This window comes from Siphateles boraxobius, unplaced genomic scaffold (assembly GCF_051911475.1).
Source record: "Siphateles boraxobius isolate OS27281-9 unplaced genomic scaffold, OSU_SipBor_1 1, whole genome shotgun sequence".
Lineage (NCBI taxonomy): Eukaryota > Metazoa > Chordata > Actinopteri > Cypriniformes > Leuciscidae > Siphateles > Siphateles boraxobius.
Window position 1 is genome coordinate 19,118,748 of NW_027508699.1, and position 22,158 is coordinate 19,140,905.

A 22,158-nucleotide genomic window follows, 5' to 3' on the forward strand; every position below is an offset into this window, starting at 1 on the left:
CAAAAAACGTCTTATACTCTTCAGTGCAGCATTTAAAATATCAGATAGTTCCCACAGGAAGGTGATAATTTATTAATTTTTTGATTCATCAATAGAAATGATACAGAAAAATATTTTATTGTGCATAAGTCCAGTAGGTAACAGTGTAGCTGCGCTTCAAAGTGGCGTCAAATCATGTTCACTGCCCGTTAGACTAACGCACATGAAATAATGCATGCATAAACAAATACATTACTAAGTAACATAAATTGTAACTTAAAACAAAAATAGAACAAGTGAACTTAATAATAAATATAAACGAATCAAATATGATGATTCACGCAGATATTTAAAGGTAGTAAGCCACATTACATTTAGCCTAACCAATTAAGTTTTTTTCTGTATCATTATTTTCCTATTAAAATTATGAACATTTTTACAGTCCAGTAAAGTAAAAATAGTTACATACAAGAAAGCTTTAATGTATTTTATGTAAAATTCAACAGTAGAACAAGTCATTTTCTATGGACATTTTCTGTGTCATGACCATTAGGTGGCGTAACGTGGCATAATATTAGTCGCCTCCAAGATTTTGACACGAGGAAGAGCGTTTTCCGCCTAAGGCGGGGTTACCGTCTCTGTTGGCAAAGTTTGGCTGCAGAGACTGAGAGCGGTCGGCAAGATCAGCATAAGTACATCGAGTATAAATCCCGAATCATCCGTTTTTATCCCTTGCAGCCGCGTGAGTGTACAGTTTCGCGTTCGGCTGACGTGATCTGACTACAGTCATGTCCGAGGACCCGAGCTCTCAACCTTGGTCTATCGACAAGGATGACTATGAGCTACAGGAGGTGATCGGTGAGCTAACCCATCACATATCATCAGCTAGATCACATGAATGGTTGAATAAAGGAGAGTAAGACATGTGTTAAGATCTCTTGGGCCCAGATGGTCTGTGTTATTTCAGATCTCCATCAGTAATTAAGTCATCGCGCCTGGAAGATGTTCAGTCTGTGTTAGCCATGCTAGCTAGCTAAGTTACCCGACATGCCAGCGGATTGTAATGCCTGCGGACAATGGCTGATTTACTGATTGATTTGAGGATTTCAACGTGAAATATGATATGACATATGGGGTGCTTGTTGGTTAAAGAAACATTACGATTGAAAACTTGCTTCCTGGCTAGTTTGGTGTCAAACTGATTCATATAACGTTCATGTTTTCTAGATGAAGGTTTGACGTATTATGGGAACACTTTAACTAACTAGTTAACTTCTGATCTCATAACCAGAGCTGATTTTCTTGTCCTGGGACGTTTAATTTAGTTTTTTCGGCTCCCTTTGGCAGAGGAAGTTGTCATTAAGCAGAGGGATAAAGACATATGAACATCAATTGTTTAAATATAAGTTTAGAATATTCTGAAATGGAGACATTTAAAACACCAGTTCATTTTTTTTACATCATCTGTTTGAATTGGCATCAGGAGCACAATTTAATAAACACCAAATAAATATTGTTTAAATAAAAAGGTTTCAATAGTTAATTTCATTTATGCAGTGAGGATATGACCTTCTGTCCTCTTCTCTAACATTTTGCCAATATGTCATTTTATATGCTTTGTTTAAGTATTTTGGTTATATCACTAAATTTGCTATCTTTTTGCTGTTATATAGGGAGTGGAGCAACAGCTGTGGTCCAGGCGGCATATTGCAAACCCAGGAAGGAGAAGGTGGCCATTAAACGCATCAATCTTGAGAAATGCCAGACCAGCATGGATGAGCTCCTGGTAATGTCTGCTTACTGCTCATAAAATAAGACAAACAGTGTTTGATTAGGATGAAGTCTCAGTTTAAACTGGTTATTTATGGATGCACAATGTGGATTGGACTAAAATCAATCTTTACCACTATTGCAGCATATTAGGTTTTCAAGTTATCAGATAAAAATATACTGTACCTGTATGTGTATATATATGTATGTGTGTATATATATGTATATATATATATATATGCCGGAAATGAAATCCGTTCCCAGATGACCGTTATAAGCAACTCAAACTCACAGCATATGCAGAGATGAAGTTTGAGACACTTTAAGTGTGTAAATGTTATCAGTTCATGTGGAGCAGCACTTACTGTGAACAGAGCCTCTTGAAGACGCACGCAACTTACACACATGTAAATAAAGCCCATATTAAACCCGCGGGGGATATACTATATACTTTTGTGAATTCACGATAGCACTATGCTATGTTTTTTAAATGGGTTTTATTACATTGCGCAGCCTTAGAAAACGGTCTAATAATGCGGTTCATGGATTCTTGTCCGTGGAATGTATTTTGCCGGTTACTCGACACCGGTAAATTGCAATTGAGGATTTTTGAAATTGAGTACTCAAATTTAATCGAGGAATCGTGACAGCCCTAATAAATATATATATTTATATAAAATGTATATCCTATATTATATTTTTAAAATTAATGTTCCTGAGTCTACACAGAATCTTTGATTTATGTAAATAATCTTTTAACAAAAATAGATGGGGTAGGTTGAGACAAACTCCACAAAAATACTAATACTAAAACAATTTTGTTTTGCAAGCACAAATGACTGTCAGTTTTAGAAAAATTATGCAGCGTAGCAATCTGATTCAGGGTCTGTTCTGTTCACCTCGGCAAATGATTCAGGGTCACGCTCATGATGTAACCCGGGTCATGTGCAAGGCAACCACGTGTCTGTCAATCAGAGAAAGATTAAACTGGCACAGACACAAGGAACGATTTTTCTGGTTTGTGTTTAAATTATCAGAGTTAGAATGTCCTATGAGACAGGACTATTTACGGAATGTCTTATTTTTCCTTTAAGTTCTGTTTTATAAACTTATCAATGGCCTTGAAGTAATTTGAGGTTCTAGTTGAGCAGTCAGGAGCAATACTTACCATTATATATAGATTTAAACAGTTCTGCTTCCTAACATTTTTTTTTTCTCCTTTTATTTTTTTAGAAAGAGATCCAGGCAATGAGTCAGTGCCATCACCCAAATATTGTGTCTTATTACACCTCCTTTGTGGTCAAGGATGAGCTTTGGCTGGTCATGAAGTTGCTCAGTGGTGGTGAGTTACTTTATCTTTTGGTCTTTATTTATTCAAGACATACATTTAAACGATTAAGTTATTAATTGGTCGATTAAAAAATAAAGTACTGCATAATAGAGTATCCTTCCACTTGTGTCTGTTTTCAGGCTCAGTTCTGGATTTTATTAAGTACATCATTTCTAAAGGGGAGCATAAATCGGGTGTCATGGATGAGTCCAGCATTGCCACCATACTAAAAGAGGTGCTAGAAGGGCTCGATTATCTGCACAAAAATGGTCAGATTCACAGGTAAATGTATATGCCATGGTTTGGTTATATAATTATGTTTATGTGTGCTTTCTATTCTTAATTTTGTTGAGTCATCAAGCAGCACACTGATCTGTATTTCTCTCGGTACAGAGATGTGAAGGCTGGAAATATTCTTTTAGGAGAGGACGGCTCTGTTCAAATTGCAGGTGGAGTTTCACTCTTAATACATAATTTTTTTCTTCCAACGATTATTGACAATTACGTAGCTTAATAGTACGAGTTAGGTATAATATATATATATATTTTTTTTTTTATGATTTCAAAAGATTGCTGAATATTCTTATTTGAATATGCTGTTAGATTGCTTTCGTAGTGTTTATTTACTCTATGCAGAATGTTATACTTGGAGGGAAAAGGTGGTTTCTTTTTTCATTACGCAAACAGAAAAAGGCAGAGATATTTTTCGATCGGCCTGTCAAAGTCTGTAATTGGCCTCTAGATGTTCTTTTCCTGGACTAGAAAGGTTCAGATTTGATCAGAGGTGATGCTTGGCCTGAAATAACATAATGCAGTGATCTTGGATCAGATGATTGATAGATATTTTGTCTTTTTGTTGTCTGTGAAGACTTTGGTGTCAGTGCCTTTTTAGCAACTGGTGGAGACATGACTAGAAACAAAGTGAGGAAGACATTTGTAGGAACTCCATGCTGGATGGCCCCTGAGGTGATGGAGCAGGTTAGTGTTTTTCCGGCTGTTCCTACTTTGCCTTTCATATATTTTAGAAACTGAATGGCTTTGTAATGAGAGAATTAAAATGTGTTTGCTCCCTCGCAGGTTAGGGGTTATGATTTCAAAGCTGATATCTGGAGTTTCGGGATCACAGCTATTGAGTTGGCAACTGGGGCTGCTCCATATCACAAATATCCTCCAATGAAGGTGAGCAGCAAGTCACTGTTTGTGTTCAGTTGATAGAGAATCTGCTATGAAACCTGCCAATAGAGTGCTGAAGAAATGAGTCGCATTTTAGACTTCTAGTTCCATCATCCTGAAGTCAGTGGAGTTTTTGCCTAAATGCCTGAAATAAGGTTGCTGTTTGTTAAACACAAGCTCAAAGTATTTTCATGTTTTATTTTATGACAAAATACATCAATAATGTCCTCTCATTGTTTCTTTTAAGCTTTCATGTCTTGAAAAAGGTGGTTGCTAACAAGTGGCTAAATGGGACCATAGAAGGACATTAAGTGTTTTTGCGCTGAGCAGGAAAACTCACTATTCTACTTAGGGCTGGGTAAAAAATATATAAATTTCTCAATATTAATCGATTCTCAGTTTTACGAAACAATATCGATTCTTAAATCTCAAGGATCGATTAGTCATCCTGTTTTTATTTGATGAATGAATGTAACATTGTAGCGCGCATCCCATCCAATAAATTGCAATAATATTTGTGCTTTGTTACTATTGATATGAAATAAAGTCTCAAATTTCAAATTACGTCCATTGTATTACAAAATTCAAAAACATAAATTACAGCGCGAAATAAACATGAATGAGCATCTAAAAGAGAGTTAAAAGATAGAGAACAACTTATCGAAATCCGTATCATGTCGCATGAAATCGCTCAATCAATGTTTCAACCGTGGAAAGACGTCAGTTAAACAATGTCATGTAACGTCACATTTACCTCAGAAAAAACATATGTGACCATAAAATCATTAGTCAGCTAGAAAAATTAACTCTAGAGAGGAGAATATATTCATTATAATTTTTATAATTATAATTGTTATTATAATTGTATTAATTATAATTTTTAATGTTCTTCAATATTTAATGCATGTTTGAATAAATCATGACAGCCACCATTAAAATGTTTATTATTCATATTACTTTCTTATCATAAAAATAAATAAAAGTGTAATTTAAGTGTTTGTATAGCTACAAAAAATTAGTTAATTTTTACCTTCAATATTATAGTAGGCTAATGACTGACTCCATAGTTTACAGCATTAGTTAAGAGATTTGTTTTCACTGAGAAAATTTGCCATGTATTGTACCTGATATCCAAAATAATCAATATTGAATCGAATCGTAATCGAATTGTGAAATTTGTGTCAATACCCAGCCCTAATTCTACTTTTATAGTCCAACGTGTAGCCTATATTTCAAATAAATAATGAAAGAGTTGTAAGCTTAGTGGTCATGACTTTAAAGTCATGCTAGTCGTGTTATAGTTTACTTTAGCTTCTTATTTCTGACAATTGTATTTGGGCTTCAAAATTAATTTGTGAAGATTTGCTTGATGTACAACTTGTAAGACACAAATTTTTGTCAGGGAACCAGGGTAATGCTAACTTATCAATGGCCTACAGTAAAACATCATCTCTGCACTAGCAACAACAATCATTCAAGTTATTCAGCCTATGGTTGCTTAATGTTTTTGTCTATACTTTTTCCAAAGCAATAATTTGTCTTGGTCTGTCTTGATTTCTTTCCCACTTCTTTTGGTTTAGGTTCTCATGTTAACTCTGCAGAATGACCCTCCGTGTCTAGAGACTGGAGTTACAGATAAAGAAATGGTGAAAAAATATGGTAAATCCTTTCGCAAGATGATCTACTTGTGCCTCCAAAAGGATCCAGAAAAACGGTAGTGCATTTATTTCCCAAAAGTTAAAAAAGTTCTGTGTTTGATTATGGTAAGAAAAACTTTAGTTTTTGGTCTTATTATTAAAATTCAGCTTTCTTCAACAGGCCTACAGCTGCGGAACTTTTAAAACACAAGTTCTTCACAAAAGCCAAGGTAAGATACTGTAACCCAAAGTTGCAAATTTACAGAGAATGACTATAGTAGTAACATTTTACATTCCCATTCTGGTAATCTAAGTTCACTAATGTGTATTCCATTTTACATAATTGCTGCTTCCAGCGGGTCAGTTATTATTTAGATTGGCTACAGTCATTGTGGCCTAAACGTTCTCAAATCACTGGTTTACTGTAACAAATACTCAGGATTAGAATTTCTAAAGGCCATTTCTTGCTCATGGGATACATGCCATATTGTAACAAATACAGTGCTGCCTCAGCAGTCTTTCTTTTCTAGCGACTCTGTGGCAGTAAACAGGGCGGCCTGTATGGCGCTGCAGTGCTGCATTACGACCCACAGAGGATGCTGTCTCTGCCGATTGTCTCAAATGTCTTTTTTTACAATAGTGGAGCTTGAGTTCAGTTTTCTACCAAATTATTAAGCATCTAAAATTATTTATAATAATAATAATAATAATTTAACTGGTTATATTTAAAACAAATTCTTCCCACAATTCCTTCACAGAACAATGAATACTTGAATGAAAAATTGCTGGAGAGGGCGCCAACAATAGGAGAGAGATCAAGGAAGGTGGGTGAAAAATTTACTGACCGAATATGATGTATAAATAATTAATTGAGAATAGAAGTTGTGCTTTAAGCAGTTTTGTGCATGTCAATTTCTGTGTGAATAGGTGCGGAGGGTTCCGGGTTCCAGCGGTCGGCTCCATAAGACTGAGGATGGAGAGTGGGAATGGAGTGATGATGAGCTGGATATGGAGAGTGAGGAAGGGAAGGCAGCAGTGGCCGCTTTACGGGTAGATGCTTGTCTGCTACACCATTACCTAATGGCTGTTTTAATCTAGTCTGTGGATTTGGATAAAGCATGTTTTAAGTCTTTGAATTGTCTTTTCTTAGTCACCCAGAGTAAAGGAGGAGGTTGTGCAAAATGCAGAGGTGAGAGTTCACTTCTGCTTCTTACTTTCTGAATTACTCCAGAACCATTCTCATGAAAATTTTGTTTCTGCTTCTTTCAAAGATCTTTCCAGCGGATCCATTAGGCTTCCTGCAGCCAGTCGCTGCAGGACAGTCTGAAGTGCTACGTGTTGCAGATGACACGGCCACAATATCAGTGTCCTCTCCAGGCTCCCAGGTGAGCTCTACTGTATTAAGTTCCTTCTGTGACAATAGTATCAGCAGTAAGCTTGACCTAACAAGTGCTCTTCGTTTATAATTTAGTTAGAATTTTTTTAGATACTGAAATTGTATCCCTACAGGCTGTTGGCGCACCTACTATGACAGGGCAGGACTCGACCAAAATCCCCATCAGCCTGGTCCTAAGATTAAGGTATTTTAACATTATAGTGACTTACTGATGATGACTATCAGTGGATCAGCAGGTTAGAGGTAACCATACCGTTTGAGGACGGTTAGTAAAGTTGTTCCACAGGGTTGTGTTGGCACACTCATTCTTTTTACATCATATAAAAATACAAGCAGTTATCCCAATAACTTTATAGTAAGATGTTTGGATGAAACTGCTATAATTGCTTTTTTTTTTTTTTTTAAATGAATAAAAATGTTTTAGTTTATCACTCAGAAATAGAAAGGTTTTTAGAGCGTTGGTGCTGCGTTTAAGTGCCTTGCAGTGTTAGGTAAAACTATTACAAATATTTTTCGTTAATTGAAATAAAACTGACATAATATTGAAAAATAATTATGAATGAATAATTATGAATGAATGAATAATTATAGCTTTAAGAACTTAAATCATAGAAATGTTACTTTGGCAACTAACTGAAATAAAGTTGAATTAGTACTAAAATTACAAAAAATTACTTAAACTTTAGATAAAATGAAAACTGAAAATATAAAAATAGTTGTTTCCAGGTCTGGATGTATGGAAAAATATTTGTGTTTCCAGACTAATTCTCCTATTCAGTTTTCTAAAAATATAAAATTAAGCATTTCTAAAAATAAATGTATCATTAGGGCTGCAACAACTAATCGATAAAATCGATTATAATCGATTATGAAAATCGTTGTCAACGAATGTCATTATCGATTAGTTGGTCTGCTTACGTCACGGGGAGCGTTTACTGGTACGCACACACACGCAAGGTCTCTCTCCCTCAGGCGTTCTGCCGAGCGCGCGCGCTACACGGTTTGGAGCAGTCTCTTCTGTCTCGCATGCGCGCTCTTGCTTGCGCGCTCAAGATTTCGGGAGTTTGAACTAATTCGCGGGCATCAGGGAGCCGCAATCAATATGCGGGAGACTCCCGGGATGTCTGTATTTTGTCTCGAGCATCAGGTTGTGCAATCAGTTCGCTCGCAACGTAAGTGATGGATTAAAATAGCGCTACCGCAGAAATAGGTTAAATTAAAACGGTGTTTACAAAGTGAAGCATTAAATACATAGGCAGTTAATAACAGCAGCAGTAAAATATATTTTTTTAGTCACTGTACTCAGTGGTTTTCAGCGAATGCTTGTGCACTAATGCATAATTTCTCCTGTCCTTTACTCAAGCCTGTTAGCTTGCTGGGTAACGTTACCTCCATTCCGTTCTCTTTTTATAGCATTTGTCTACTAAGTTTTAATTGTTTTTCAAACGCGATCTACTGCGGCTCTACATTCACACAATTGTTTTCAGTCTTTCTATATTTATTTAATCAATTTATCCTTATATTATATTCTTTTATATATTATATATATAATATATATTATATTCTTTATCCTTATATTCCTTATATATAATTAATTTTAAATAAAAATTAAATGAATTATATATTTTAGATGTTTTTAGTTTGTTTTTAGTTCAGATATTCACATCTGAACAACATGTCTGTGTAAATTTGTTTTAACAAAAATTGTGTTAAAACATAATATGTTGGATATCATTTTTTTAACAATAATCATGTTTGTCAACTTGCCATCAGCAATTATCATTAAAAACAATGCCAATATTGATATTAGTAAAACTCAATGTGTGGCTTTTGCACTTTTTAAAGTACACTTTTACACATAAATACCCTGATTTACGGTTTTATTTAGTTATAATTAAAAAAAAAATCTAATTTAATTTCTATCCGATTAATCGATTAATCGAAAAAATAATCGTCCGATTAATCGATTATCAAAATAATCGTTAGTTGCAGCCCTATGTATCATACAAGTGTTTTCATGTCCAAAGTTAAGTGATTGTCCAACACAATTAAATGAATTCAGAAGCGCACATTTTCATTATGTGAAACTATTTGTCTTTACAATAATTTAAATTCAAACTACTTTCATTTGAAGTAATGTGCTTGTGCTACTCAAACCAGCAACTGATGGAGCAAATGGTCTCTGAATCAGACTGTACTGTACTGTTTGGTGATCATGCAACATCAAATCACATTTACAGTATCAAACCGATGTGTCAGAGGTGAGGTTTCTTAACATATAAGGGCATTTTTATCACTTTGAGAAAACCAATGGAATTTTTTTGTATATATATATATATATATATACCAAATATAATCCTGAAAATAATGCTGTAAAAGCCATTTATGAAAATGGTCTGAAAAATTTGAAAGGTTTGGAAATTTGGGGATTTTGAAATGGACAATGTGTAGGAACCCTGAATCCAAAATATTAATAAATACTTTAATAGAAAATAAAATACTTGTGCTTTACAATTCTAAAATTAAATCAGAATGCCTTATTTTACTAGTCAACCTGAGTTTTTGCATTGAGTTTTTGTATTCTGTTTTGCAACAGGAATACAAAGAAAGAGCTAAACGATATCAGATTTGAGTTCATGCCGGGGAGAGGTTTGTGACGTTTACTGATCGCTTGACTGAGTGTCTGTCTGCTTCCTCCTAATCTCTAATTTCACATATATTGACAAATTGTAATCTTGATCAAAAAGCTAGTGAAATGTGTCAAATTTAATTCCTCTCTATCCAGACACAGCTGATGGAGTGTCTCAAGAGCTTGTGTCTGCAGGACTAGTGGATGGAAGAGATTTAGTTATTGGTGAGTTTGGGTTAAAATTGCTGCTTGACACTAAAAATACAAATGTTGAAAATAATGTTTTTAACTTATGTATTTTTTTTTTTTTTTAGTTGCAGCCAATTTGCAGAAAATCGTTGATGATCCACAAACCAACAAAAATGTCACTTTCAAGCTGGTAAGCTACTCTTTTATGTGGTGCAGTGGTCAATTCTGCTTGCTTTACTCATCGGAGTTGTTTTATATGTGCCATTGCGTTTATCTTTCTCCCGTTTAGGCATCGGGAGTGGACAGCTCTGAAATTCCAGATGACGTTAAACTCATGGGATTTGCTCAGCTGAGTATAAGTTAAAACATAGTATTACCAGCAACCAGGATAAAAAAAACAGACTTGTTTGCACAACAGTGCATTGTAAATGCTTTCATTGGCCTAAAGAAACCACTACTGCCAAAGAGACAGAAAGGAATCTGACACCACATAGGATTAACAAATGTTGAATAGGACTGCATCCAAGTTCTTCACAGGAGTGCACCTCAGATGTTTACAGTATTCATCTATGTTTTGTTTTCTCTGTTGCTTTAAACATTTGCACAATCTGAACCAACTCCTAATACTGGTAGATGACAAAAGAAGAATGCCTTACTTTCGATAGTACTACTGAATTTACAACTGTAGGTAGACGGTAGCTGTGGATCTCATCTGTGAAATGAATAAGTGACTGTGTGTGCATGCAGCTGTGTACCTCAATGGAGGCTTTGGGCAGAATTGTCATTTCGAAAGCATTTAAGGGTGCATGTTGGACCGCCTATAAAGTCAGCTGTTCAGTACACCCATCTGCAATGTGGTCTGTCATTGGGAGTGATAAACATTGTACGGTTTTACACTTTAACCAGTAAACATGGGAGCCATGTCACTCAGACATGATGCTTCACTGTTACACCTGTGCACTGCACCTCACAGTTACACATTTCAGCTGCTCTCTCACTATGGGGATACATTCCCATCGTTTTGCATGGGCTAATGCCAGACTGCATGAATGATTTTTGACTAAAGATATGCTGGTCCTTTTGCGCTCATTTAACTTTGCTGAATGGCCTCTCCATGAAAACAAGGTGCAAGAGAGATGAGATGATGAGCTTTAAAAAAAAACCATGAAGTAGAATTTGAGAGTTTTTCATCAAATTGAAATATTTCCTAATATGCTGTTCTTTCAGAAAACAATTTAAATTGTGCATTTGGCTTTATATTAGAAAAGGGTATATGTAATTTTATGGATTGAGCATAATGTTACAAGTTTAATTTACATGCATATCTATTAAATATAGTGGCAGCTCTTTGGAGAGTGTTACAGAACTAGATTTACATTTTTTTGAAGGATATACCAGTGCTTGCAAGGCAAATTAATTACATTAACATTTTGGGTGAAATCAATTCATCGATGGCATTAAAATTTTTCAATATTCTACTATTCAATCAGAGATTCTGAGCTAAATTTTTAATTTCTGAAACTATAAACTATATATAAATCTAAATGGACAGCACACATGGAAATCAAAGTCAGAATGGAGTCTGTAGATGGAACTGAATTGCAGTAATGTGTATAGAAAAATGACTTTCAGTACATTGCTGGCCTTGCAAGCACTGTTGATGAAGTGAAGACCAGTGAAGCCTGGGACTGACCAGCAACAAACAAAAGAAAAGTGACTTTAATGCAGTCTAAGTGATATTGGCAATAGATTTTGTGGGCCTGTATTTGTGTGTCTGTAAATATCTAAGTCCATTACACTTATATCATTTGTCTCCGCAGTAGACTTGATGTCTGATTCCATGTGTATATATAGGCAGAAAATATGTTCACATGCAACTGGTATTTTATTCTCTTTTAAAAACAGATTTTTTTTAAATACCTTTTTGCTAAATTTTCTTACTAGGTTTATTATCATTATTATTTTTACCAAGGTTCTAAACTCAACCCCATTAAATTTTCAAATGTTTCCTGTTAATTTCTCTCCTTGGCTTCCAACAAACAGTTCATTTTAAGGTGGTTTTAAAACTGATTAATTTTAGATATGGTCAATGATTGATTAATTTGCTGTTACTTTCTTACATGTATGTATGTGCAAATGACTGTTGATCTATTATTATTATTTTTAAGTATTTAGTGTGAATACAACAATGAATGCGGGTGGGGCATCTTAAGTACTTGATAAAAAAAAACATGTAAATAATGAAATTGGTGTTGTATATATATATATATATAATATAAACAATATACACACCGTTCACAGTTGGCCTTTCTATGGACTCAATGCGGTGATTTGTCTTATGTCTTCTTGTTGGCTTCTCTGTGTTTGCAGTCGTAAGACACTTCCCTCAATGGATTTCATTTCTGAAAATGTCCTCTAAAAGATGAAATTAGCATGACTTGAGAGTAGTTTAAAAAAATTACCGGGGGGGGCTATTTTTGTTTTTCTGCCTTGCGGTCTTTGTTTGGTTGTTATTGTTGGACAGGTTGGTGGGATTCATAAAAAGAATGCTTGTGGTATGTGAGTTTTGTGTGTTTGTATGTTTTAAATGGTTAACATCTCATTACAACAGCATGCCACCTTACTGTAATCATTGTACTTTTTTTAAGCCATCTCAGATACCTTAAGAAGGCTCAAGTCAAAGCCTGAACTCGATTTATTTTTTTGACCCTCAAAAATGCTGCCCTTTCATGATTCTCTAAAACCTCAACCATTGTTTTAGTAAGACACGTCCTTGTCTCATTTCCTTTCTCACTTTGGTGATAGTGATATGACAGTAGTATTTATTTTCATGTGTGCACAAGTGGTTGGCCTTTTTCTGGAATGCATTGGAAGTGATTTGAAAATTGAAAGCATATTCTTGTTTTTCATTTGTATGAATTCTTAAGTTAATTAAATAAGCTGATTTGTCTTGATTGACACATCAGATCTTGTTGATCCCTCCATGCTCATATTTTTTCTCTGTGGTGATGTTTCTGTGTTGAGCTGAGCTAATATCATTCCACCATTCTGCTCATCTTGTAGAGATGCTGTATTTTCACACCAAACGCATGTATGCAGGACTTTCAAAGAGGGATTGGCTACATTTTAGTGGAATATTTAAGTGTTTCCAGTTTAAATTTTTTGTCTTTTCGATTTGTTTTTCATGTTTTTCTCATTGAACTGTAAGGAATGAACTGTCGCAACACAAAAGCAATGGAGCTATTACTGTAATTCTCAGTATGGTGTGTTAAGGACAATGTATAGTATTTCACCTTTTGGGATTTTCAGTGCATGTGTACCCAATTATTTTTAATAATCAATAAAGAATGAAATTATGATATTTTTTTCTCCTGCAGACTTGTCTAAATGCTATAAATATGAATTGCATAATGACATTAAATTGCTTCATGATCCGTAACAACCCTTTGTGGCACTTATCCAGTTTATTGCCTGTATTATATTGGTGAGTTACACATTACAGAGACTGTCAGCACTAATTTTTTTTTTTTTTTAGTTTTTACTTTAGAACTAAAGTTGCCTTTGGTCTGTTTTGAAAACGTTAAAAGATTTGACACAAATATGTTAACTTGGTGTGTTTCACTGTCTTACTATACATCCATCGGTCTTCTGTATCTGTCTATGTATGCACACCCACGCATACACACATGCCCACACACAGGGTCAGAATATTCTGGGAATCAATCTGATTCGAAATCGATTCTTGATCTACTGAATATAGCTTATTTATGTAAATCGGTCTATCTGTTTTTCGCATCAGCAGTGTCAAAACGTGAATGTTGACCCATTACACTTTCACATCAATAATATGACCATTGCTCTCTATATTCGACTTTATGTGATGTATGCACTCACATGATTATGCAGTTAAACATTAATTAGCTTTTTCTGCTAAAACTTGTTACTCAAGCTTTCTTTGGCGGTTCATCTTCTGGACCACCATGGCTGATTTCGGGGAGATTTTAGAATCTATTGGAGACTTTGGGCTTTTCCAAAAGGTTCTCTTGTTTGCTTTGTGCTTTCCAAACCTCATTTTGCCTTTTCAGTTATCCAGCCTTGTCTTCAACCATGCAGACACGAACCACCAGTGTAACGCTAACTGGATCCTTCAGGTGGGTCCCAATCTGACGAAGGAAGAGCAGCTTAACTTGACTCTGCCTAGGCTCCCGGATGGTTCTTTCGATCCCTGTCAGATGTATGTGCCTGTGGATTGGGATCTGTCTGCTATACGGGAATATGGCCTAAACGAAACCACCTCTTGCACTGATGGATGGGTGCACAATGATACTATTTATGATGCAACCATTGTTACTGATGTAAGTAACTTGGGTTTTGTCTCACCCGTATATTTGAAAACATGGATGTTCTTAACTTCATGTGCTCACTGTGGTCACACCACACAGCAATTTAACTACTATGTTTACAAATGACTGGTTTAGAAAACAATATGCTGTTTACGTGGAGAAAGCCTGATATTTTTGTGGTGTTTTGCAGTTCAATCTTGTTTGTGAAAATACAAATATCTTTCGGGGAGCACAGACAATATTCTTTGCTGGAGTGCTAGTTGGAGCTATACTTTTTGGACCTTTTTCAGAATCGTAAGTGTTAAAAACGTACAATGTTATTAAATTTGGACAAACTCTTTAGATTAAATACGGAATCGATACACTTAATTTTAAGGTGTCCTTGTTAAAGTGTATGATTAAATAAACAAAGTGTAGGACTAATTACACAAATACCGTAAGTAGGCTACTGAGTAATTTTAATTAACAATGTACTTATTATAGTGTTAGGGTTAAAATAGCATTATGTTTAAGGTTAGTTTCTTGTAATTTTGCAAAATTATTTTTTAGTATTGCTATATAAAATACACTGTAAAATAGAATTAATAAAGTAATACCTCGATGTGCCCCCCCCCCCCCCAATACACACACACACACACACACACACACACACACACACACACACACACACACACACACACACACACACACACACACACACACACACATTAAACTTGCAATTCATATAAATTACGTTTACAGCCTTCAGAAAGTATTTACCTAAATTTACGTTCACTTTATATTGACTTTGATTTAATATATATATATATTTTTTCTACTGGTTTATGTTAAATTAAGTATTATGATGTCTTAATTATACTAAAATATGTAAAAATATTGTGTAATTTTTGTGTTATGTGTAAATAAATGTAAATATTTTATACAATAGAAATATGTAATGTATAATTTTTTATATATATAAAATAATTTGATGCATACATTTCTGAAGCTATGCCATCTAAATGACATGCTAAATGAAGAGGCATAACATATTCAGACTTCAGCTAACATTTCCATTCATGCATGGTGTTCATTTTCAGTGATTTTTTTTGTTTTTGTGTGTGTGTGTTGCTTTTTTTCCACTCTTTCTTTTTTGAACTCAAGGTTTGGTCGCAAACGGGCTACACAGATACCTATGGTGCTCATGCTTATCTTCACAGTCGTGACTGGTCTCTCTCCAAACTTTTATGTGTACCTCACATCCCAGTTCATTGTTGGTGTTGCCCTCGGAGGATTTCGGATCAACAGCATTATCCTCGGTATGAGACAATATTGATGTTTTCCATCTTTACATCATGTTAGCTATCAGCGGACTGAATAATTAATGTAACACATCAGATGGCTCTTTCTTGAAGAAACACAACATTTTTAGACTTTATTTATGTGTCAATAACAAACCAGTTGATAAGTCTTGTGCAAGACTATATTGGCTATGTGACTGTAACACAGAATTGCCGTGTTTACCTAATTGCTTGTGTGTTTATCACAATGTGTTCATCCTCACTGTAGCCATCGAGTGGATTGGAGTCGCTCAGAGATCTTATGCAGCATGCCTGAGTCAAGTCCTGGCCGCTTTGGGGCAGGTCATGTTTCTTGCCGTTGTGTATTTTGTCAGGGACTGGAGAATGGATCAATTTATAATGGCTGGCCCACTTGGATTTGTAGTTGTCTACATATGGTATATATGTTCATGTATATGTTTCTTTACATTTGTGAGCGAATGAAATAATTAGATGTGCACACCAATATAGGTTTATTCCAGAGTCTGCCAGATGGCTTCTTCACCGTGGAAAAACTACAGATGCGAAAGAACTCATTCAGAAAGCAGCAGCGATCAACAAACGTACAGTTCCTGACTCATTACTGGAGAAGGTAGAGATATATTCTACAAATTGACATGTCAAGCCAAAGTACAGAGCCATCTCTTTTAAATAACACAATATGGATAACATCTTTTTGTTATTTGATGTGTTAGGCCTTAAAAGAAAAGCCTGTTGAAAAAGGAGGTATAAAAATGCTTTTTGCTTCCCGTGTGCTCAGGAAATATTTCTTAACCATTACCTTCGCTTGGTGAGTCGATTATCATGGAATTGTTAATATATATATATATATATATATATATATATATATAATTTTTATTTATTTATTTATTTTTGCTTGAAATGTGTTTTCTTGAATTAATATTTAAACATGGATGGTCCTCTGCTGTTGATACTCAGGTGTGCTGTAAATCTAGCGTACTACAGCCTCTCTCTAAATGTGGGGAAGTACGGCCTTGATATTTTTCTCAATCAACTCATATTCGGCCTCTCTGAGATTCCTGTCCACTTCTTCTGCATGTGGTCATTGGAAGCAGCTGGAAGGAAGGTGTCTCTAATGGGTGCCCTTATAGTGGGAGGGGTTCTCTGTCTCCTGACTCTTGCAGTTCCACAAAGTAAAATGTTTTCCATATGTAACACTCTATAGCATACAACGAATCAGCACTTAACCATGTGATTCTCTACTTAAGGTAATTACTTCGCCATCGCTGCTCTTGCTACATGTGGAAGATTTCTCATGAACGGAGCAGGCAGTATTTGCAGCGTTTATTTTCAAGAACTGTTTCCCACCGCCATTCGGTAGGTATGAGTCTGTGTCATTTTCTACTGATATTAATGTGAGTGTTGTTTTAATGCAGTTTTATTATAATCCGCTTGTTGATTTCCAGTCAGACGGCCACGGGGCTGGGCTCCACAGCTGCACGAGCCGCAAGTATGTTGTCTCCTGTGGTGAACCTGCTGGAGATCTACCACTTCACAATCCCTTCTGTGGTGATTGGCAGCCTGGCACTAGCAAGTGGGATAATGGCCTTCCTGCTGCCCGAGACCAGAAGAACTGAGCTGCCTGATTCCACAGAGGAGGCAGAGAGCAAGAGGTACATGTACATTGAAGTTTTCATGCAACTAGTAAAAATAGTTTTATAAATTCTGCGGATTAAACTGCTTTTGCATTTCTAACATGTCTTAAAATCTGTTTATTTACTCTTTGATATCTAAGTTACACATTAAGTCTTGATACATATTGTTTTAAAATACGTTTAAGGTTTTTATGTTTTTGCCAAGGGAAATAGTATTTCAACACTATTTCATCTCTATTTCCCCAAAGGAGACCAAATTTATCTAATCCTGCAACTAGGGATCGTGAAGACATCCAAGCAACCAAGTTATAACCTCTTAACTTCTTGCAAGATGGTGGAATTTATTTTGTTCTGTTTAAAGTGTAATGATATGTAGAAATAACAGTTAGATTTTTATTACAATTTCTGTTATTTGTCTAGTTTATTTGTCATTCAGCATTATGAAAAGATTTGTAGATTTAGTGTTCTGTTAGCCCTGTATGTACTGTAAAATAACAATATGCAATAAACCCTATGTGAATTGTTTTTTTATTATTTATTATGACCCGTTAGTCTTTGAAGAACACAGTTATCATTACATTGTTTCATGATCAACATTAACATTTTGTACATAAATATATATGGATTATATGACTACAGTGATTATTGAAGTGAACTTTACCTAATAAATCATTTTCCCCCCTGCCAGAGAACTATAGTCATAAAAACAGGTTGCATAATATATAATAAAAGTAATCTGAGTCTGATTTAACTGAACAACTTTTGTAGAATCTGAATGCAGTAATTGTCAAATACTTCAACATTTTTTTGTATCTAAAAACTTTTAAAGTAACCCCAAATTAGACATTGACACGCTAACTTAATATACATTGATTAATTATTTAGAAATGAAAAAGTAACACCACATTATACATGAATACTTTAACTTGGGCTACATACACATTGATTACTTCATCCATCAATAAATCAATCAATCAATCAAATGTTAGTAATAAAATTTGTGAATTATACAGAATAGAACAGCAAAGGCAAATCAAAATACCTGCTTATTTAATTGAAATATTTTTATATTTTTTCTGAACCGTGGCAAGATACTACCCCAAAAGGTCAGACATCCAATCATTTTCGAGCTTTTGTGGCTGCACACCATTTGTGTCTGTATTTTTTGGATCTATCAGGGTGGAAGTGTCCTGTGCTGGTTCTAAAGAAATGGCAGGAATAGATGAGAATATGTCATCTGGAAATAAGTTGCTTGCTTGTGTCTCTGCAGCCTCACCGTCACTCTCTAACACGGTGAAATCGTCAAATGGGTTTGCAGTTCTTTGCATTGTTTCCACACTGAATGTATTTGTGCTTGGGCCGTTAATAGCACTTGCAAAGATGTCATTTGGAAATGGATCGGCACTTATAGGACTGAATGATGTTCGGGGTGGATCTTGCTCAGAGCTGAAGAAATCAAAAGCCTCGGTTTGAGATGACTCAATTAGCTCCTGGCCGGAAAGGTTTTGATCAAGCACATCAGAGGTTGACGGATTGCCTTTACTTTCGAAAACATTATTAACCTCACTTTGAATTACAATTCCCTGTTCAGGTTCAGACCTTTTCTGTGTTGATGGGTCTTCTTCAGAACTTATCAAGTCAAAAACTCCATTTGGTCCCAGTTGACCATCTGTAATACCCTCAAAAGGGTTTTGGCTTTGAGACTGACTGTTTGTCATAATATCAAATAAATTATTTGTGGACATTTGATCAGAGACAGTGAGCATATTGTCTCCAAAGATATCCATTGCTTGTACTGATAAACTGTCCATACCAAAGGGATCATCAGTCATTCCTGAGGAGAAACTGGCTTCATTTTTGTGGATTTCAGTCAGAGTGTTTCCATATGAGTTTACCTCAATATTTGAATCTGATGAACCAAAAATATCTAGAGTATCTTCATTCAAATCCACAGAAGGTTGTTGAAATGAATCTCCTCTTTCTCCTTGTATTTGTTCTCCAAATGGGTGTCCTATAATGAAAGAGCTCCCTATATCCATTGATGGTGTTCCAAAATTCTCAAAGGCCGTCAATGTGCCACTGCTTGTATAATCAAGTGTATTTGAGTCTGAAAAAGCCATGTCATCTGTGCTAGTGCTCGTAACTTGAGATGTGGATGCATCAGATGTGTCAAGAAAACCAGATGTGTCTTCATTCTGAGGCAAAAAGGAGTTGAGGCTCTCCTCAAGACCTGATGGTTTTAAAGAGTCTGGAGAGGTAAGATCTACATGAATGTGTTCTTGTGAGGAAATAAGAGCCTCATTGCTTTCAATCTCCCCTAAACCACCAGAAGCAGGCTTGAGTTGTTCAGTTTGATCAAGGTCTATTGATGGCACTGTCTCATCGGCGGAGCCATTATTAGACAATAAGATGGGATTTTGACAGCTCTCGGTTAGGTTCAGTTCTTCTGTAGCATCACTTAGTGAGTTTTGTGTTGGTTTTATAGTCTCTTGAGGTTTATTTTGAGAGGTGGTCTCTGTCAGAGGAAGAGATACAGAAAAAGTATCCTGAATAAATGCAGTGTTCACTCCATCTTCAGTCCCTACGATTTTCTCTGACTCCTCACATGTAGTTTCTGTTTTGATTTCTGGTGTTTTCTTTATTTCTGACTCCATTTCAGTGGCCGAAAAGAGTCTGCTCAGTAAATTTCTAGGTTTGATATCGGCTCTTTTGCTTTCTGTTTTTGGCTCATTTTTGCACTCTTTCTTATTTGGGCCGGATGTGAAGAGTTTGGAAAGAGGGCTTTTACCTTTAGACCAAGACCCTTTACTCCCTTTATCAGTGGCCTTTTTGTCACCAACCTTTGTGTTCCCTTTATCATCAGATTTTGGAGGCAAATCCAATATATCAAGGTCTTTAGATTCATCATTAATTATGTCTGTGGGTTCTTGCTTTTTGGAGGTTATAACATTGGCCTTAGTCTCAGTAACATCCTCATTAATCACCTCTGCAACATGCTCCAAATCACACGATTCACTATTTGGTTTGAATGTTTCTGTACCGAATGGAGTGATGTCATTTACCTGCAGTTCTTTGAGGTTTGGAATTGTTTTCATCTTGCTTATAATTTCCTCATCTGCCTTTGTTGCATCATCTACATTTCTTTGCACAGATGAGATGCTTTCTTCTATTACTGTATTGCTGTAAGGATCCTGCATTTGTCCGTCCAAAGCTTTGGGATGTTTGACAGAATCACTGCCATATTGGTTGTGCATTGTATCAATTAAACATTCCTCGGGTGATTCCTCTATTTCTATTCCTGATTTTAAAGTTATCATATCTCTCTTTGCTGTCATAACATCACCATTGACAACTGCAGGTTCAACAAAGGCCCCAGTAGAGCTTTTAACTTCCTCATTGCTAAACTCTGTATTATTTTCCCCATCTGTATTTAAATTGGAAGCAAACCGGACAGACTTTTTTATTTTCGTTGGGCTATAAACTCTCCCATCTTCAGCCAAATTGGGTTCTCTCATAGAATCTGGTCTTGAGGTAACATAATTCAAGTCTTTATTTGTCACTGACCCTCCTTTTGAAACTTTGCTTTGTGTTCCAGATTGGGCAGATGTATCTGCAGTCTTCTGTAATGTTTTTGAATCTCCTGGATGAGGTGTATAAACAGGCTCTGAATGTGGTGTTTTAAACTCACCTTTAATTGTGTAGGGAGATAAGTATGTGTTTGTCTTCTCATAAACCCGAGGTGACAGCTGAACTGATTTGTCCATTTCATCCAGCCCAGAATTAAACCTTTTCTTTTCAAGAGCATTTCTGGAGCTTCTGGCAGAAGAATGGTCAACATTTGACCAGTCTGTTGTCCTTCTTGAGGCTAAGGTAGTACTTTGTGAAACTGGGTGTTGTCTGGTCCACTTGTTTTCTGGTGGCCAGCTAACTGTAAGCTTGTTCTTGTTGTCAGGACTTTGGAATTGAGCATCTCTGTGTCTTTGCTGTGGAGATGAAGCTCCTGTAAATGACCCCAGAGGACCATCAACACATGTAGGCTCTTTGTTACGTGCTGAGCTGAACTTGTTAGTAGGTTTAGATTTCTCTGTTTTAGCAAGCCAGCGGTCTTTGTGTTGTCTGTGGCCAAAACCCTCATCATAGTTGCCTTTTTTCTTAAACAACTGTTGATAATGATATGTGCAGTAGAACTCTCCATAAAGAGCAGAGTAATTGTGAATGCTGTAATAAATAATAGTACACCCATGAAGAATAATTGTTAAAGTATATACTGTGAAATAAAACATTCCCAGGGAATCAAGTCTTATCATTTTTGATTTGTGATTGGATAAAATCAATTAAATATCCAATATAAATGATATCAAATAGATTGTATTTGATTAGATATTTTAATAGCACATGTATTTCTCATTATTAATCACAGGTTCCAATATTACACTAATGATTATTTTGTAACCATGTCTTGGAAACTGATGTAACCATGTCTTCTAAATTTCTCTCACCTTAGCTTTTTATTACAGTGTTTGCAGCAGAAACAGTTATTATGTAGAATTAGTTTATCTGCCACCATTTTCTCCATTGGGTAAACTGGCATCAGGCACGCAGAGCACATCTCTTTAGCAGGAGACAGGAACTATGACAACAATATAGACATACATGCAATATGAGTAATGTATGAAATACACATCATGAATTTGTCATAATTGTTATATAATGCCATTTTAAAGATAAAATATACAGAGAGTATAGTATAACTGTTAAGAAAATAATAATAACAAAT

General features: G+C 35.5%; 3 protein-coding genes across 3 annotated transcripts; 2 read left to right on the forward strand and 1 right to left on the reverse strand.

Moving 5' to 3' along the window:
* The first annotated feature begins 595 nt into the window (after positions 1 to 595).
* Positions 596 to 13,464, forward strand: oxsr1a (oxidative stress responsive kinase 1a). Its single transcript, XM_077226979.1, has 18 exons — positions 596 to 837; positions 1,653 to 1,765; positions 2,983 to 3,091; positions 3,220 to 3,361; positions 3,473 to 3,528; positions 3,948 to 4,057; positions 4,157 to 4,258; positions 5,833 to 5,966; positions 6,071 to 6,119; positions 6,648 to 6,713; positions 6,817 to 6,939; positions 7,040 to 7,078; positions 7,161 to 7,274; positions 7,399 to 7,469; positions 9,882 to 9,934; positions 10,071 to 10,139; positions 10,229 to 10,293; positions 10,393 to 13,464. Exons 1-18 carry the CDS (start codon positions 768 to 770, stop codon positions 10,465 to 10,467), a joined length of 1,560 nt encoding a protein of 519 aa, XP_077083094.1. The 5' UTR covers positions 596 to 767; the 3' UTR covers positions 10,468 to 13,464.
* A 572-nt stretch (positions 13,465 to 14,036) lies between these two features.
* slc22a13a (solute carrier family 22 member 13a) lies at positions 14,037 to 17,914 on the forward strand. The gene is made up of 10 exons (XM_077227037.1): positions 14,037 to 14,458; positions 14,637 to 14,740; positions 15,590 to 15,744; positions 15,995 to 16,163; positions 16,237 to 16,357; positions 16,461 to 16,555; positions 16,705 to 16,919; positions 16,995 to 17,103; positions 17,193 to 17,399; positions 17,630 to 17,914. Exons 1-10 carry the CDS (start codon positions 14,084 to 14,086, stop codon positions 17,691 to 17,693), a joined length of 1,614 nt encoding a protein of 537 aa, XP_077083152.1. The 5' UTR covers positions 14,037 to 14,083; the 3' UTR covers positions 17,694 to 17,914.
* On the reverse strand, positions 17,896 to 22,139 carry LOC143736283 (uncharacterized). Its single transcript, XM_077227027.1, has 2 exons — positions 21,881 to 22,139; positions 17,896 to 21,599 (listed from the first exon to the last, which is right to left on the reverse strand). The coding sequence occupies exons 1-2, from the start codon at positions 21,988 to 21,990 to the stop codon at positions 18,476 to 18,478; spliced, it is 3,234 nt and encodes a 1,077-aa protein (XP_077083142.1). The 5' UTR covers positions 21,991 to 22,139; the 3' UTR covers positions 17,896 to 18,475.
* Between the last annotated feature and the right edge of the window lie 19 nt (positions 22,140 to 22,158).